The sequence below is a fragment of the Poecilia formosa genome, unplaced genomic scaffold, assembly GCF_000485575.1.
Source record: "Poecilia formosa unplaced genomic scaffold, Poecilia_formosa-5.1.2 Scaffold51, whole genome shotgun sequence".
Classification (NCBI taxonomy): Eukaryota; Metazoa; Chordata; class Actinopteri; order Cyprinodontiformes; family Poeciliidae; genus Poecilia; species Poecilia formosa.
Window position 1 is genome coordinate 26,379 of NW_006799990.1, and position 19,126 is coordinate 45,504.

General features: G+C 41.8%; 1 protein-coding gene across 2 annotated transcripts in view; it reads left to right on the plus strand.

Moving 5' to 3' along the window:
• The first annotated feature begins 1,104 nt into the window (after positions 1 to 1,104).
• The window catches only part of cdh24b (cadherin 24, type 2b), a 49,799-nt gene continuing 31,777 nt past the window's right edge, over positions 1,105 to 19,126 (plus strand). For both annotated transcript variants that reach the window (XM_016671794.1, XM_016671795.1), the window contains exons 1-2: positions 1,105 to 1,316; positions 18,115 to 18,371. In XM_016671794.1, the coding sequence (XP_016527280.1) occupies positions 1,137 to 1,316; positions 18,115 to 18,371 (437 nt within the window). In that variant the 5' untranslated portion in view covers positions 1,105 to 1,136. The remainder of the gene's footprint in view (positions 1,317 to 18,114; positions 18,372 to 19,126) is intronic.

Below are 19,126 nucleotides of genomic sequence, written 5' to 3' on the forward strand. Positions count from 1 at the left end.
AAAAAAATGTAATGAGCAAACTAATTAGTGCTGAACGCAGCGGTGATGGATGTTACGGCGTGCCTACGTAATGTGGGATTGGCTGATGATAATAATGAAAGCTGAATAATAATAATAATAATTAAGCACCGTCAAAATGGGTTTTGCCTCAAGTGTTGCATTGTTTCCATCTACACAACCCCAGATCATGGTGCTGCCACCACCGTGTTTCACTGTAGGTATAATGCGGTTTTGGTAATGTGCAGCATTGTGTATGTTTGGTTTGATCAATTTCACTTCCTCCCCACAAGTTTGGATTTTTTTATTTATTTTTTTTTTATTCAATGTTGGATGTTTTCACCGTCACAGTTGCTAGGCAACAGCACATAGGTGAGGGCAGGAATACATCTGAAGCCTACACCATCTAATTTCACAGTCTCAGTCGGTTTCGCAGACCCTAAATCTGAAAACACCCACAGTGCTTACCTTTTGTTTTGTATCTAGCTCCTGACTGATACCTTTGTTCAGTAAGATCACTTTGATATTTTTGCAACCTCTCTTCAAGCTTTAGGATGCTAGTAAGCAAATGATGAAAAAAAAAACCTCCCAATAGGACAGTTTCAGTTAATTCAGGTTAATTAGATGAACTATAACTGATGTGACCTTTGTACCAAGAAAATATTTTATTTAATCAGAAGATCAAAAGGATGTTTTTATTTTTTTACCTTTTTCTTCTTCACAATTTTTTTTTTTCAATTGAACATTGAAGGATAAATTTTGTTACTTTTATATGTCTCAAACTGGGAAATGGCTAATTTTTTTAGTGACTGTTGCTATATTTTCATACAAATTTGTGTATATACTGGATGTTGCATCTAAATCCTAGTCGCATATGAAACCCTTTGTTATTAAAAAGAAAAGTAATGTAGTTAAAATGGTCAGGGAAGGCTTCAAGGCTTCAACTACAAAAACATTTTACCCAATCACCAATGCTTAAGACCTCAAGACAAAAAAAAGAACAGACAAGATGATCCTGTATTCAAGGTTGCTCAACAATATGGGCAACCTTTCCCTATCATATATGGGACAATTCCATATTTATTTAACGGGTGGCGCCATCAACCCTAACGCGTGTCTCTGTGCGTCTGCTCCCAGGCATGTGGTCCTTCTCCGTTTCCGAGCTCGCCATCCCCGGTGCCGAGATCGGGCGCATCTCCGCGACCGACGCCGACCTCGGCGAGAACGCCAAGCTGGAGTACACCATCCTGGAGGGGGAGACGGGGGAGACCTTCAACATCACGGCCGTGAGCCAGGAGGCGGTCATCACCCTCAACAAGGTGAGAGGAGGACAGAGGATGCAAGTGCAGTTACCAAAAAAAAAAAAAAAAAAGAAGGAAAACGTTGATTGTGTTTTTGGGAAAGAGAGAGAGAGAGAGAGAGAGAGAGAAAAAAAGAAAACCAGCCCCCAGCTAAGAGCATAGGCAGATGGGGAACAGATGATGAGGGGATGACACAGGTAACGTGGGAAGGTCTTTAGAGGAAAGCTGTTTAGAGTCAAAGCATAGCTAACAACATGTTGTCTAAGCCCATTAAAGTAGAATTACCTGGAAATAAACAGAAACCACTGTAAGCCTGTAAGGTTTTACACAGTTCATCAATTAGCAGCCTCTTCACTCAGCTTTCTTTCTTTCTTTTCTTTTTTTTTTCCTTCCTGTTTTTGAAACCAGCTAATCTGTATTCATCCTACCTTTTCTCTGCATCCCTCTCCCGTCGGATAGGGAGCCTTTTGATGGCTTTCTGACAACGACAAGCTCAATTTCTTGCTTGATTCACTCGCAATGAACCAGACTCCCTTTTCTTTCCTTAATCAATATTTCCATCTGTTTACAGCAAACACAAAGAAACATCTGTACGGAAATCAATTAAAGCGCCGCGCATCTAAATGCAAATGCCTCCCTCCGCTTTTTTTTTTTTAAATTTTGAAGCGGAGTGCAAATTACTGAAAAAGTGTTTTGACCACCGCTGTGGTGTGTTTTGACTGTTTGCGTGGATTGCTGAGGCTTTTTTGCATTCCCATTCGGAGCGCAGCTGCCTAATAGATCTCCGTGGCGTAACGCCGGATCACTTTGGGTTTCAGAGCCGCGTCCGATAATCACGCTCCCGTGAAAATGATGCGCCCTCGCTCTCGCGACCGGTTCCCGATCGGACGCGCGCGCGCTCCCGGCGGAGGAGAGGCTGTTGTGGGAAGCCGGTCTGAGACGTGACACTTTCATGTTAAATGAGCTCTTCAGAAGCCTCCCCGGAGCTTCGGCGAAAACACACACAATTCATTTTTAATGATGTCAGAAGTGTGTCTGATCCGCGGGGCGTCAGATCCGCGAACATGACATCGGCGCTCAGCAGGTGCTAAGTGCTCTATTATTGAGGCAGGCGTGTTGCCGCGCTGAACGGGCCCTGGACCCAACATTGCGTCGGTCTCGGTTCCCCTTGCAAAAAAATGTTCAGGTTTGATGTCGTTCAGCAACACAAAAGTAACTTGTGATTTTTTGAGGCAGGAGGAAAAAAAAATGTTCTCATTTGTGTTCTTCCAAATTAAAAAGGGGGTGGGGCGCATTTTGTATTTGACCCCCTTAGTCGAGACTTTATGGAAGAACGTTTTGCTGTAATTAAATCTACAAGTTTTTTTTGTTTTTTTACATGATGTTCACATCTAAACTATGAAGTTTAAGTCATTCATTCTTCTTTGTAAAATATATTTATCTTCCAACTGCAGTAGGTAACTTTTACAAAAATGTTTTTTTCTTGTTTTTTTTTTGTTGTTTTTTTACATATTTGTTAAAACTATCCCTATTTCTTGACAATATAATATGAGTCAGATATTCTGTGAAAAAACTGAGCTCCTCTCTGCTCCCCACGGAAAATTCAAAGAGCACGGATTATCTCGCGCTTCAGTTTCACGTCTTTCTTTGGGTTGGTCTGTCTCATAGAATCACAAATATCATTTATGGAGGTTCGTGTTTTTGTACTCAGGACAAAATGTATGGATATTACACCAAAAGCTCTGTACATGTGAAGGAAAGTTCACAGAACTTGATAGTAAACTGAGTAAACTGTTTGGACAGCTCAGGGATCCTTTAGAGGTTTATTTAACTTTTCCACTCTGTGAAATCTCAACTCTGCCTTGGGAGGATTTGACATTATGTCTAAGCAGAGCGATGCTAAATGTTTTCACCCTGACAACAACAAAAGAATGAAGTATGGCTGGCTAATAAGTCAATCTGCTGTTCATGACGATTTAATATTTTAAAAATCTGACTTTCTTTTTCTTCTTCTTCACTAATGCATTCTTTGGGCTTCCATAAATCAGAGTGATGCCAGTCTGTCCAGGGCCGACCGTCTTGTTTTACAGCTTGGCTGAGCTCTGAGTTCAGGTCGACTGCCAGAAGGGATGATTGAAATGAAAGTGTTTTTTTTTAACATATCCATCATTTGTCATTTTATAAAAAGGAAAATGAGGGGGAAAAAATTGGGGCTAGAATTGGATTTGGGTATGAACATAACCACTAAGAGATTTTATTTTTGAGCCGTTTTGCCCAAAAATAAAATCTGGAAAGTTTATCAACCAAGAATATCGTCCAATAATTCCTGTGCATCTCCAGACCTTTGAACCTGCCACTCCATGGTCATGTTTCAATACAGCCATCTTCTTTTAGATCGTACTTTTTAGTTTTCACAAACCTTTACAGGCACAGCCAGCACAATGAGCCATTGGGTTTAGGGTTTAATTTTTATTTATTTATTTTTTTAGAGTAATCAGAGTGGTTTGAAAATCATTTTTGCCCTAAATGAACTTGAAAACTTCTTTTTTTATTATTTTTCGTTCTTTTCTTTTTTTTAATCATAGGTTTGCTTTGTACAGAAAATGACTATAGTCACTGAAAAAAAATAATTTAATTCTGACGTTTTTTCCTCCAAATTCTTACTTCAATGCCAGAATTCGGAATTTAATCTGATAATTTTGACTTTTTATCCCCCGAATTCTGACTTTTGTTCCACTAACTTGTGAAATTAGTCAAATTTCTAACTTTAATCTCACACTTTCTCAAAATTATGACTTCGGTCTCAGAAATCAGGATTCCGAGATTAAAGTCGGGAGTCCTTTCGTTTTTCGGTGACCCTAATCCTCTCGCGTAGCTTTGATATTAAAATTAGTTTGCCTCTGAAACATTTAAAGCAAGAAATAAAAGAAATCAGTTGAGCGCCGAACACTGCTGCTTTTAGAGGCGAATTTAAAAATATCGACAGTCGACATTTTACACGATCTTTCCTCTGATTTGTTGCTTGTGAGCCTGTTGAGATGCAGACTGATGCATGCAGATGAAGGGCGCGGGTGTGAATTCAACAGGGTGTCATGTTACAAACAATCCAGACCTGGAGGGTGAAATGTAGAGCAGGGACTCCAGACCCTCTGAAAGCCTCTTTGAAGAGAAGCAAGTTGAGGAGAGGGAGCCGGCAGAGGAGGGTGGGGGCTGGGGGGTCTGTAAGATGCAAGAGGAAAGAAATGGAAGGTAAGGACCCTGGAATGATGAGGGAGAAAGAGACGTGGGGATGAAGAGATGGCAGCAGTGAGGGGAGCGTGTTTAAATGAGGTCCTGCAAGGCAGTGACAGGAGAGAGTGCACTATAACAAGGGAATAAGAGGCAGAGGGAACTAGAGAGAGAGAGAGAGATGTGCAAATAGACAGGGAGAGAGATGCACAGACAGCAAGAGCTGTGAAATCAGTGACAGCCTCGCACAGAAAAATAAGCAGAGCCAGAGAGTGAGAAGCGCAGGGAGGAAGAGAGGAAGGGATAGACAGCTAGGCAAGCAGGCTAAAATGGAAAAAAACACACACAAAAAACAGAGTCGGGATGAATTTAACACAGGGAGAATATCTTACAGTCAGAGAGGAGGACACTGGGGCAAAAATATGACAGGATAAGACAGAGAAAGCAAAGGAGGTGTTTACCAGGGGAATCGATGGCGTACAACAGGCCAACAGGTAAATTGGACGTACGGTGAACAACGGTGAATCCCGCCCACAATGCCACGACAGGAACCTGCAAACATATTCCTGCTTTTCCAACTCCCCCCCGATTTTGTCACGTTGCAACCTCAAATTAGGATTTTACCACCGACGAACACAAGCGCACAGCGCAGAAATGGTCTTGAACGCATGGAAAAATTAAAAGCACCAAAGTTTTCAACAGCTTTTTGTGGGCCAAACGACGGGCAACTTTAAAACGACATAAAAACAAAGGGCGCCAGCTTCACTTCAAAGTGAAAAGAAATGAGACGCGCTTTCCTTTTTTTTTTCCGTTTTGCAAATTTAAATCTGAAAAGTGCAGCATGAATTCATAATAAGCCCCAGTCCTAACCAACCGACTCTACTCACGTAAAACTTGTATCATTTGCCATAGTCCTCTATGTTTGCCTCAGTCCTCGCATGCACAACGGTTAAATCGTTCAGTCTCAGTCAGATTGGAGGGAGAGAGTAGGTAAACGTCCTTTTTAAGTCTTGTCGTGGGTTTTTTTTAATTTTTTTTATTATTATTTTAATTGATTATATTTTAAAGTTTCAGCTCGTACAGATGTTACACAGATCCCAAGCAGCGTCGCATAAACGACAAAAAACAGACGGCAACACTCATGAGGGTCCTTCAGGATGGGTTACATTTTATCTGCGGTCGAACAGGCGGTACTGTTCAACGAGAATCTTGGTCTCAGTATGAAAGATGATTATCTTCCACAACAGAAGCGATGGCGGCTCATCACTTTGTCACCGTTGCCGTCCCGACCTCTGTCTCAATATTGTGTTCTTTATGCATTTTTTAATGAATCAGGTGGAAGTCCCAACAGACCCGTTAATGCATCAGGCTTTAGCTCCTGTCCGAATCACTCTGCTGACCTGAGTGCACTACCTGAGCACTAAATAGGAGAAGACGTTTGAAATGGTGACGGTGACGAAATGCAAGAAAAGTTTATGAAGTGTTCCCCTCCGTTTTGTTTTTTTTATCGGTTTTATCCGTCTGCCAAGACACGACAAAAGGTCGGGAAATTAAGTTGGACCAGGCTGCTGTCACGTTTGATAGAAAAGTAAGAAAATCTAAATCACCGAGCCCTTGGTGCTTCGTTTTGAATAAAACTAAAATGGCCGCCTTTGTTCCTCGTGGAGGCCTTTTCCAGCTGCTTCCACCAGCTCCCCCCTCTTATTTGAAGCCCTTGTGAGCGAATAAAAGTGGTTGATATCTGTACAATTAAGAAACAAACAGCCGAGGATGCATGAAAAGGGAGTTAATCCTTTAAGGGAATTCAGACTTTACTAAAAGGAATGTGAAGCAGTTCATAACTTTAATAGAATTAAAGTAAACAAGGCGTTAAATTGGCGCTAAGCTACCGTCGGTTTGACTTCATTAAACCCAGAAAGGAAAGAAGAAGAAAAAAAAAGACATTTTGGATTTTTACGCAGGCATATTACAACATTCAGGGAATGTTGTGATGACTCGCATGTCCTTGTGTTCGTATTTTGGAGAAAAGACAGCTCTCGCGCGGTGAAAAATTTAAAGCGTCGAAAGATCCATTGTTGTGCCTTTAGGGAGGGAAGGGGCCTCGGCGCAGAACGACTTGTGATACCAGAGCGCGCTGGACCTGACCTCCGCATCGCCGCTGTGGGCCAAATCGCTCCAGCCGCTCGTCTGCGAGAAGCGCTCTCTCGTGCACAGAGGCCGTGCACATGAACGTTCGCCTACACGTTCATGTGTAGGTGAACGTGGACGTTCACCTACACATGTGAACCGAAGCCGCAGAGAAATACAGAAGCCCACATCGCTAATGCACACTTGACCTCGCGGCTCGCCGTGTTTAAACTGCGGGGGAACGACGGCGAACTAAAGGGAGAGCAGGAAAGCGGCGTTCGCCTTTGCCTCAGAACGACGTGTCAGATGGGAGGTGGGTGGGAGCTGCAGGAGGGTTAACAGCAGATTAGGAAGTAGCAGAGTAGAGAGAGCGAGCGAGAGAGAGAGAGAGAGAGAGAGAGAGAGAGGGGGGAAGCAAGGATTTGGGAGAGAGTTAAAAGAAGGCTGCAAGAGAGAAGAGAGTTTGATGACAAAAATGGAGAAAAGGCTGAGAAAAATTTGGAGAAACGGAAGACTGAGACAAAAAAGGAAGGGTGCATCACAAAGAGGGGCACGGGTGAAACCGGTGTAGCGACTTGCGACAAAAACTGGGTCATTAACACCCTGCGAGTCTGGAGGTGGGGGGGCGGACTGAAGCCGCCTCCTGCTTATCTCTGCTTATTTCCCGTCAGCACCTGGAAATAAAAAAAAAAAAAGAAGGAATTCTCCCACTTCTCCCCCTCCAACCTCCATCCCTGCCATTACCTCTCTCCCAGCCCTGTCATCATCAGCTGCTGCCTCTTTGCATTCTGTTCTCTCCCTGTCTGAGCTCCTCACATGTCAGACGAATACAGAAAAAGGCAAGCGAGAGACGCAGCAGGCGTACATGCGTGTAAACACGCTAACGCGGCATCTCTCTCCGGCTTCCTCGCCTCGCCTCGTCCTGGTCTGGAGGCCATGTCAGGCCGAGCGCTCGGCTTGTCTGAGGGTCTGACTCAGTCCGGGTCCGCGTTCGCGCTCACAGACGGCCAGTGTCTGTCCATCTTCACGAGTAGCGTAGTTGGAGCTCATTTCCACTTTTTCGTCTGGTTTATTTCTCAGTCTGTTTACATCTCCTTGTTTACCTCTTAGAAATGATTTGTAATGAGAGGAAAAACTGACAAATTAGCTGCAGAATTAGCATAATGGTTTTTAGTTTGTGGGGTTGTTTTGACATTACTGGGCACCGCTGTCTTCTGTCGGTTGAAAGGAAAAAACGATGGGAGCCTTAAAGCTACTGTAGGTACATTTTATGGAGCTCATCTATTTCCTCCCATCTGCAGAATTGCTTCACGCTCGGTCAGAAACAACCAATCACAGCAAAGAGGATGGCCTTAGCGCTGTCAATCAGCTTGTCTAAGAGTTTACACATTATTTATCTTGTATGTTTCCCACAGAAAGAGCAATAAAAGTACAATTCCTCTTAAATAATTATTGGCTTCTGTGTAAATAACCCACCCAGTGCAGTTCATTAAAAAAAAACAGATTTTTTTTTTTCATTGTTCTTTTTAGCTGAGATGTCTCCATTGGTTTCAGTAGCCATACATTCTTTAGACTTATAGAGATTTACAGATCTTCCACTTTACTTATGAAGGAAAAGGGAGCCATTTCACATATTTTGGGGCATTAAAACCACCTTAGAGTTATGGTAAAAATGAGCCTTTCAGTGTCTGTAACGCTGCTGCTGCTGTTTCCTGCTTGGTGATGCTGCTGCCAGCATGTTGCATGTTGCCAGCAGAGGGCGTTCCAAAATTAATATCATATCGCTAAATCTGTGTTGTGTGAGCTGCTCTTGATATTCAAGATGGTACTGCAGTTTTAATAACAGCACAGATTTGCAAACACACATGCAGAAAGCAGTACTTCCAAAGTTGTTTTTTTCCCCCAGGTCTTTACTTTGTCCCATGTCCTATCATTCCGGTCGAATGGGAGCAACGATCGTCTTTGAATGGCTTTTGTTTACAAGTTGCAGTCTGGTTTAAAAAAACAAACAAAACAAAAAAACAATGAGAAAGCTAACTGCTCCAGAGACAGACATTTCCTGGTGTGAATTCATCCTTTGTTTTCCAAAGATATGAATACAATTTATGACTTGCAGATTCCACTGGCAGATTACTTAACAGCTAAATATTCTCTGCCAATGGAGCTAGTACTTTTTTTAAAATCAGTATTATTGAATTATTTTCTTGCAACAAGTTGCTATATCTTGCTGAACAGTGTTTTGTCTTACTTCAAGTTTACTATTTGCACTAGACACTAGACCAAAAATACTTGGTGAAATGGTTTGATTTGGTGTATTTGCAGTGTGTTGGTCTGGTTCCACACACGTGACCCAAATGAATGATTCATTACACTCCTGCAGAACCTGATGACACACTGAAACGCTAGTTCAGTCACTAATTTGCTTTGATGGAACAGGGAGACGTCTAAGCCAGGGCGTCTCTCCAGGACCGTTTACGTGTTTTCAGATGTGCCTTCTTTACACGAAAAAAAAAGTGAACTATCCCTTTAACAGGGGCCTGGAGGTGACAAGTTTCACTTCACTGAGAATGAATCCATTGTGTTGTGGCTCAGTTAGTCTAACAGAGGTGGGTATCTTGGGGGGAGAAAATCTCCCGCCACAGATGGGTTGTTAAACGTTTGCAGCTGCATTTCTAATCTCTGTCACAGCAAACTGTTAACGATTTGCGCAAAAAAAGAGGCAACTGTGGAATAAAGCTGTGATTTTTTTTTAAACACCTCATTACACATGTACACCGCTCCTAATAGCATGTCGTATTACAAAGTGGGATCACTGTAGACGCCATCACAATGGCAGCATTACCATGTGAAATCTGAAATATGTCTGTATCCCGATTCACCAGCAGGTTTCACTTTTCAGGTGTGCTCTTTGGGGTGTGTAAAGCTCGCGCTGTTTTGTGTGCCTTTCATTCTTCCTACCTGAGAGACGGGGGGCGGCGGGGGACAAACTAGATGATGCGCGCGTCGGTTCGCCGTTATTATTTCCATATGCTCTCACTTAAAACGGCTGGCTAATCCCCGGTCACACGCCAGCAGCGCGCTCGGGATTATCTGTGTTTGTTTTCTCACACCGAGGAGAGATTGTGTTAATCTCTTCAGAGGGGAAAAAATAGAGAGATGGAGAAAATTAGAAAAAAAAAAGAAAAAAAAAGACAGAGGGTCAGACCGATGTCTTGCCCGTAGGTTTAAAGAAATAAAAGGAAGCTCGATGGGTGGAGCAAGATGGTGACAGAAGGCAGGAGACAAGTGACAGAGGGGAAGGGAAGATGGCAGACAGAGTCAAAAGGGAGATTTAGCAGGCTCTTTGTTCTCTCAACTCTGCAGCTGGGCTTGTTGGCAGAAACGTCCAAAGCTGTGTTTGTCATCAGACAAATGTGATTTATGATCTTGATTTAGAATGCAGGAAATAAAAAGAGAGAGGACGAGCTGCCAAGGACGGCAGGGCGCAGCACTCACACAAACCTGTAAAAAGCACACCGCGATGATGAACACACACGAGAAGGGGGAAGAGGAAGGATATGCAAAATTCATCTTCATTTACATTCGAGCGAAATCTTTATTCCTTTAATTTTTTTCCACTCAGGTCTAGTAGAGGTAGAGAGAGTCATCACCTTGCTAATTCGAGATCCCACCTTGTAGTTACGCACGTTAAAACCGTTCGTGCCATATGCGCGCGCGCGCGCACACACACACGCGGTGGAAATTCGCGCGTGACCGTGAGCGGCCCTCTTCCAGGAGAGCCGTATTATGTTCTGCCAGTCTAGCATGCGGGCTAGCTAATTATTTTCTGCTTACTGTGAGGCGAATCTGAAAGGGAAATTGAATAGAAATTAGAATTTCAAAAACGGGACTGTTGGAGCACGACACCACAGGACGCGGGAAGGTCACACTTGTGGAGCGCGTGGGCGTGAAAACACGAGAGCAGTTTGAGGAGACGGTAAGCTGTCTGCGCTCGCACGAGGGCCACGGACCAATTATGTTTCCTCAATGTCAATCTGTTGGAGGCTCTTCTGCCTAAGTAGATGATTATCTGTAAATGTTCGCAAAACGGCGACAAGATACGCTCTTAGACTTGCTTGTTTTGATTAAAGAATGCCGCTGAGTGTAATGATCTTCCTGCTAAAAGTGTATAAATCAGCTAATTCCGGGTAAATGGAATCAGCGAATGTTGTCTGTAACTGCACGGTGAACTGGTTAAATCTTTTAATTATCAATGTTATTAATTAATTTTCCACTCAGCGATCAGGCTAATTTCATTGAAACACTTGAATGAAAGCATTAAATGTCTGATGGCAAGGGATGGATGTTTATCACGAAACGAGAAAGGAAGTGAACTTTTAAATGTGTCTCTTTAAGGTTGTGTTTTTCTTCCACGGTGACATTTATTTCGGCACTGCACTGGTCACTTTTTTTGCTTTATTTTTGGGAGAGTTTTATTTTACTTTTCATTCAGCAGTGCTGGAAAAATGTCAGAGGGAATGGGACTTTCAACAAGAATACCTGATTTACTTTGTCATCACTAATAAAACGTTCAAAAAGTTATTTAGCATTTAAATAAACTTGTTTTATATTAAGTTGAACCAAAAAAGAAAATCAAGTTAGCCTTGATTCAACTAGATAAATATAAATTCATAAAATTGTATTTATTAGATGGACAGCGTTTGAAACAGTTTTATAATTTTTGATTGAAAACCATTCCACTCAGGTGGCTCAGCTGAATGAGGTTTTTATTTTTTTTTTTAAGTAAAACTTGATGGACTAGCGACCTGGCCCGTCCAATGGCCGCTGGAAATAATAGCAAAAAATTCTTTATGTAGGTCTTATTTTGGCCAGTATTATTGAATTTATTCTCCCTGGACTTAAAGGCCATGACTAACTTCAAAATGTTTCCTTCATATGACTAAACCTTGGCTAAGAGAAAGCTAAAAGATCTGTGCTATAATGATATTTATGCTAAATTTGACGTCTGCCAGCTGATTGTCACAGCTAACATTGCGACTCATCAGACCAGGCTTTTTTTTCGCTCAGTTTGGTTGAACTCGTGTGAATTGTAGCCTCCGTTTCCCGTCGCACCAGCACCAGCCTTGGTCTTCTGCTGCTGTCAACCATCTGCTTCAAGGCTCAGTGTCGTGCGTTCAGAGATTCTGTTCTGCACACTTCATTGTTGCAAGACCTTATTTGTGCTACTGATGTCTCTCTATCATCTGTAAACCATCTGCTCGTTCTCCTCTGACATCAAGACTTCGCAAGGAAAACATCTTCATCCTCACAGCTGCCACTCACTGGGTGTTTCCTCTTCTTCTTTTCCTCACACAACCGTGTGGGATTTCTGATCCTTCAGAAATCAGACGTAGACGCGTTTCAGTTTGTGTTTCAGTGCAATTGCAGGGAGCAAGTTCTCAGATTCATTTAAAAAACACGCTGTTAGTTCATTTCCTTGGCATGTTGTTGTCAGTCTAAGAGGCAGATCTGCAGACTCAGGAAGGTCTGAACTGCTCTGGTCAGTCTTAATGATTTTTCAACAGTTGCAGACGCTGAAACTGTTCAAAATCACAAAACGAATGGTGGAGCTTACCGAGCAGCCGCCAAAACATAAAGCCGAAGGCGAGTAGAAGAGGTCAACCGGCAATCGCTTCTTGAAATCTCTGCAGTGTTCATAAATCATAACAGCAGACATATTAACATCAATGTTAGCATTAGTGGTATATAATAGACTCGGTTATTATAAGTATCTAACTATATAATTAGTTTAATTAGTTTTTATGCCTCGGCTCTCTTCTGGAAATGAGTTGTGAAACATACAGCCACATTGTTAAATTACAATTCTTGAGCCTCTATTTCTGGAGCGAAAGGTGTTCAAAATCATGTTTTTGAGAAGAAACACAGACATATTTTGACTGTGTTTTCATCTTGTTTGATCTTTACGTAATGAGGAAAAAGAAGAAATAGGATTTACAAATCCCCTTACTAAGCAGCCTTGTACTGTGAAAGAAAATGTATTTTTTGTTTTTTGTGAGATATCTACACTAAAACTTGCTTTTGTGCTCCATTTGTAATGAGATTTACTGAGATCTACCTCAAAATTCAGTCTGGCTGCCATATGTATAATAAATAGTGCTGGGTGCAGCAATAAACTCGTGCATCTCAACAAAGTCAGCTTCCAGTCACAGGGATGTCTAAACGCATGAAATGTTCACTGAGGACAACAGTTTGCAAATCAAAATAGTTTTTTTGTTTCCAATGTTGAACATCTTTGCCAGGTTTGTGTTCCTGCTTTTAAAATGAATGGAACATTGCATTTTTGAATTGAAGAGCCATTAATCTGCAGCTTTGACTCAAAAACTTCACCTAACTATTTAAAATTTGATCACAAATTTGGTCTCTGTTTAAATTTGGCTCCATTTGTTCTTATTTTGAAAGTGTTTCCTTGTGCTGCTGCTAAAAACAAAGTGTGCTGAGTACTGCAGCTAGAGAGCTCTTGTTTTTACCAGCTGTCAGTCAGTGTTAAATTGAGTTCGACATGAATTTGAGCAAATATTTTCCTTCTTTGTAAGATGTTTGGTCACTGTTTATACTCTCCTGTTTGTGTCGCCTGCCTAAAGTGACGGGTCTTATGAAACACCCGAGCTTGTTGCTCTTTTTGTGCCGTATGTTACACACTTCAAACAAGGAATCGCATCTGCAAACGTGCGTTTGTGGAGGAGCGTGCGCCGTTTTCGCAGTGAAAAGGTGGTGAGTATTAAAATAATGAGGGAAATAATGTATTTATTTTCCTGATTCATCACTGCTCCCTCCGCTCATTTGCGCCCTAACCAGCTCCGCCGCGGCAGCTTGAGGAGCGCTCTTACTGGCTCCCCTGCAGGTTGAATCAGGCGAGAATAGCGAAGTTAGAATGTCGTGTTTACCAATTTTAACAATCCCTGCTGTTTTTTCTTCCTCAAGGGTTTTAGCTGTTAGAGAATGCTTGTTGGTATATATAGATTGTGCATAAATTCTTGGGAAACTGATCAGAAATATGCAAAAGTCAGCTTTTGTTGATTTTATTTTTATATTCTTCCCCTCAAAGGTTCCTTCTGTGGAAGCATCTTTCTGTCAAAGACTTTTTTTTTTTACCTTCTTAAGTACATAGATGCCTTCCTGCTTTCTCATTCTGCACTTCCCCTTCCACATCGGTGTTAAATTAATATTAAGAATTTAATATTCCTCTAAATCACTGCCTTAGCCTTGGGTGAAGGTGGAGATCTGAGGGTTAATGAAGTCTGCGTTCCTGCTGCCAATTTCAGGTTGTAAGAGAGACATCTCCGCCCGCAGCCTCGGGGATGCTCTGGTGCGGATCTGGCTTGGCTTTCATGTGTGTGTTTTGTTCTTATAGCACAAAATCCTGGAAAGACCCCTGCTTATCCGGACTTCTCGTACAGTGTCTTGCAAAAGTTTTCATGCTCTTGGAACTTTCCCACATTTGGCCTCTTTAGGGCCTCGACCGTCAATGTGTTTGGTAGAGATTCGGTATGAGAAAGTGCTGCATAATTGTGACGTTAAAGGAAAGTGACGTGTTCTTTTCACATTTTCTTATTATAACAACAACAAAAAAAATCGTTAAATTGTATCATCTGCATTCAGTGCCGTTTTCTGAGTTCAAGTCTTAGTATGCGGGATGTTATTTCTGTTACCTAGCAACCTAAGTGTCGCTTCAGGACGTTTGGTTTTACTGCTGTATGCATTGCACAACGGCTGCTGGGAAAGACGAGCGTGTTGTTGTTGACTTACCATCCAGACACCACTCGCTGCATTCTTGTTGGTTGTGCAGGAGGCTCCACTTCTGCTTTTCAAAGATGTACAGTTGCACAATTGGGGTGGCAAGCAGCAGCTCATTTGATTTTAAAGTGACAAGAGGCTCTAATACGGAGCTCAAAATAAGCCGAATGGACCAGACTAAAATCTCATTATCCAAGAATTGTTTTGTGCAAAATAATGTAATAAACATGTTTGGTTGGACCTATCCTGACCTGTTCGAGGAACCATAACAGGTCACCTGTTCAGACTAGACGGAGAATGAGCCGTTTCAATAAAGTGTAACCTTTGGGGGATTGAATCAGACATACATGGTTGGACGGATGTAAACCTCACACGAGCTAGCGGTGGATAAACCCATAGCACACCAGAATAACTGTTGCAGCGCCCGCATGGTAACTGATTCATGTTGGGGCCCATGAGGGTAGGAGAATGTGTGCGCTGCGGTTTGACACACACACACACTCTACAGGGAAGGAGAAAAAAAAAGATTAGAGTTGGTTGATCGGGGAATAGGTGATGGAGTGTGTGAGGTGGTGACGGAGCGGCGGCGGAGTGATGGAGCTGGATGGAGGGAGGGGGTTGATGAGTGTGCGCTCACAGTGTAAGTGACACCTCTCCTCCTTAGACAGATTGTCTCGTTCTCCCAGTAATGTGGGCCCCGTTAGAGCGCATTTTCCCTCCATCTACCCTCCTTCCACACATCCACTCCATCATGATCTCCGTCTCTCTGTCTTCCGTGGCAGCTCTTTTTGTTTGTTGTTGTTGTTTGTTTTGTTTTTTGTTGGGGGGTTTTTGCCTCGGAGAAGCTCTGCACATTGCCTCCACTGTGCCGTCTTTCTACTCTCCCTTACTTTTCTGCATAATTTTTAATCAATCCCGATTTCTGTCTAAAACCACAAATAATTTTATGTTGTTTTTTGTTTTATTTTTTTTGCACTTCTTTACAGCTCAGAATGTGGGGGAAAAAATAAACACAGAACAGAAGGAGAGAATATCAATACTTATTCTTCTGACTGGATCACATGAGTGATTTTTTTTTTCTCTCTGTTTTGCTGACAGTGGAAATTCCACCAGAAGTCCCGTTTAAAATTCATCCAACATGATTTATTTATTAATTTTCCTTTTCAGCCAATCCGACCGAGACGAATCAAAGACGCAGCCTCAGAAGAAGCACTTGTACACCCACTCGTCCCTCAAACAGATATTCTGAACCAGAGTCAAAAAAAAAAAGACGTGTTGCTTTTCTGAAATTTAATCAGCAGCAGGTGCATGACGGTGGGAGACAGTAGATGTGTGTGATTACTCGTGCGTGCCTGTCCCCTCGCTAACAATCATCTCGACGAACCAGATCAGAGGCTGTCTCTTCGCTTCAGAGCCGCCGTGCTAGCAGGAGAGCGGCGCACAATCACACGGGGAGACCTCAGAAAAAAAAAAAAAGAAACAACAGAAAAAAAACAGGCTTCATAACTTCTCTGCCCGAGCCTCTATCCCAAATGAAATCTCTTACACCTGCATAGATGCAACTATACAAGGGAATTTATAATGCTCCTTATATCCAGGTACAAGTCTCCATGGTGATGGTGGAGTCTCCATGGAGATGGAGATTGTCTTCTAAACTAGGGAAGCGTTGTTTGTGAAAAATAGGGATGGGATGCTTTCGTTTGCGCTTTCATCATCGGAAGCTCTAATGTTTATGGAAATGATCTGCCGACGTAACATCTGTACGGCGCGGCGGATGCTTTGCAGTTCTGCAAAGAGTGCAACTTCTACCTCTGAAACGAACCCTGCCAACACTTTTGTAACTTTTTATTTTTATTTTTTCCATTTAAATGCAACGACATGTCTCAGAGTTTTTGGCAATACTGCAGAAGCAAACAACGGGCTGAAACCTCCAAAAAGGAAAATGTGGATAAGCGGTTCCACTGTGCTGCTGTTACTCACAGATGAGTCACAAATACCCAAACATAAGCTACTAAATATGTAGCCGCATCAGTGACTGAATATTGAAGATGCTCTTGGACTTTGTGCCAGGGAATACGTCGCCAATACTGGATGGATCAATACTAGATGTCACATTGTTGGATTTAAGCCATTCCGTTGTGCTTCCTGTTATACATTTAGCGTCGCCACCTGGCTGGAAGGTAAAACTCTACTCCGTTCTGAAATCTTTTGCAACTTCTAAGTTGTCTTTGGTTGTAATTGGTCTTTATTTAGCTCTTGATGATCCATTTAACCAGGTTTACTATCCGTGGGGAAGTTGTAATGGTGTGCTCAGCGAGGGGTACGGCTTTAGTTTTCCTCCACACGCAACTTTTATTTTGAAAACCCGAAAATATGGCCTTATAGGTTAAAGCTTAAAACTTCACAGAAGACCTTTGTTATAGAATCTCTAAAATTATAGAAGTTTGTGATTAAATCAAGCACAGGTGTCTCGTCACAATAGCAAATTTCGCTGGATAATAAATCGCCCCAGAAACGAGACCATTTTCAAGTCATGTATTGATAATGGCATAATAATGCAAGTTTGCCTTCTTAAACTTACATTTTTTCAAAAGCACTTAATGCAACTGAAAGATATTTTAAATATCCAAAATCAAAAACCAATAAAAACCACTCACAACCAAAACCATAGCTAATATGGACTATGAAGAAGCTGTAAGTAAAATTGTAGTTAAAAGAATACTAATCAGAGTGGAAATGATCGAGCTAATTAAAATTAAAAATTTTATTAATGACTTGTTGTGAGGGGCTTCCAGGTAGAGTTGGTTACAAGTGATTTTATTTAGGGGTATCAGACCAAATGAGTCTAAATGCAAATGCATAAGGAAGCTGCTCCTACCACTTCACACCAACACATTGAGGAGTTTTTGCCAGCGTAGTGGGAAGAAAACAATGCTAATGCTAAAAAAGGAGACAAAACTGGATTGGCTGCTCAATGCAGCGCTGCTAATCTCACAACTCCCACAAATACTCGCAGCTTCTTGGCAGAGTTTTTCCTCAGCTATACGTTCTCTAGTCTCAGCGTGTCAAAAAATATCCAAACATCAACTCGGAGCGACACGAGCAAACATGTAGTCACATCAGTGGCTGAGTTCTGAAGAGGCTTTTTAACTTTTGAGTGTCAGAAATCTCATTGGTGATACCGTAGCATCGCTGCCTCATGAATGCGTTTTCTCACTTCACACACACACACACACACACACAAAAAGCCCCCACCACCATCTGAGCAGCCGCCCGCCCACAACAACCTTCAAAAGAAGCCTCTTTAGAAATCCAAATGTCACAACATGGAAGGTAACCGTGAGATTATTTCCCTCCAAATTGTTCCGAGCCGATTCTGGATGTGGCCACTCTCCCTCTCTGATGTGCTGATACCGTTCATTATGTGCCGTCTCGCGGATTTCGATATGTAATTCAGCAGCCGTCCACGGATAATTTGGTGTGAGAATTAGTTCAAATGAAAGCGCAGTCTGTTGGATCTGATGTTTAAAACATTGGTATTTATGCCTTTTCTTGCTACTAAGAAGAAGAAAAAAGAAAAAAACATTAGAAGTGCTCATATTCTTAAATCTTTTTATTTGGGCATTTTTCTAACCATTTGTTTTTTTTACGTTGCTCCCCCCCCCAGCCTGTAGACTATGAGAGCCGGCGTTCCTATTCCTTCTCGGTGGAGGTCCTCAACCCCATAGTGGATCCTCGTTTTCTACGCCGAGGCCCCTTCAAAGACAGAGCTTCGATCCAAGTGGCTGTGCTAGACGCTGATGAGCCCCCGAGGTTCTCCCAATCCAAATACCACATGGACGTGTCTGAAAACTGCCCCCCGGCCTGCACCGTGGGCCGGGTCAGCGCCGTGGACCCCGATACCGGTCTGACTAATAATATCAGGTAAGGCATAAGGCGTCTAAATGAAATGCTAGTGATGTTTGGCTTTGTTTTTGAGAAACAAAACCAGACAGTTTTTTTTTCCTCGATTAATATTTGTAGGTCAAATATATGGAAGAGCATTAGTGCCAATGGAAATAAAAAAGAATTCTGACTTTTTACTTTATGTTTCAGGCAAAGTGCCTTTTTTTTTTTTGTTTGGCACATTTTATGCACACATTTCATGGAAAAAAAAGTCAAATCAGACTTTAATCTAGGAATTCTATGATGGCATATTGGGGCTAGATGGTAAAAAAATAACTCAAAAAGAAGAGTACATTTCCACTAAAACAATCAGAATTTTTTAGATTAATCTCAGGAAGTTTTCCAAAAAAAAAAAATAGGAAATTAGAATTTCAAAAGTTGAAGAGATTTGACTTTTAAAACTGTAAAATTTCGGTGGTTTTTGAGGAACATTTTTAGATTAATCTGAAACTTTCTGAGTTGACTGGTGGAAATGTACTCCTCCTGAGTTTTTCTAGCATTTTTATTTATTGACTTTTCAAACTCAGAAATTAAAAAACTAAATTCTTGAACATCTTTTGATGAAATTTACTCCTTTTCTTTCTTATGTACAATGGGCATATTACACTGTGGTAGCTAAGGGTTGGGACGCCAGGATGGAGTCACAGCAAAAAACCACAGAAGCAATGATTTAGGAAAAGCACAAAGTATTTAATGTTAGTGGCATCATCAGCTATGGCCTCTGTGGACTCGAG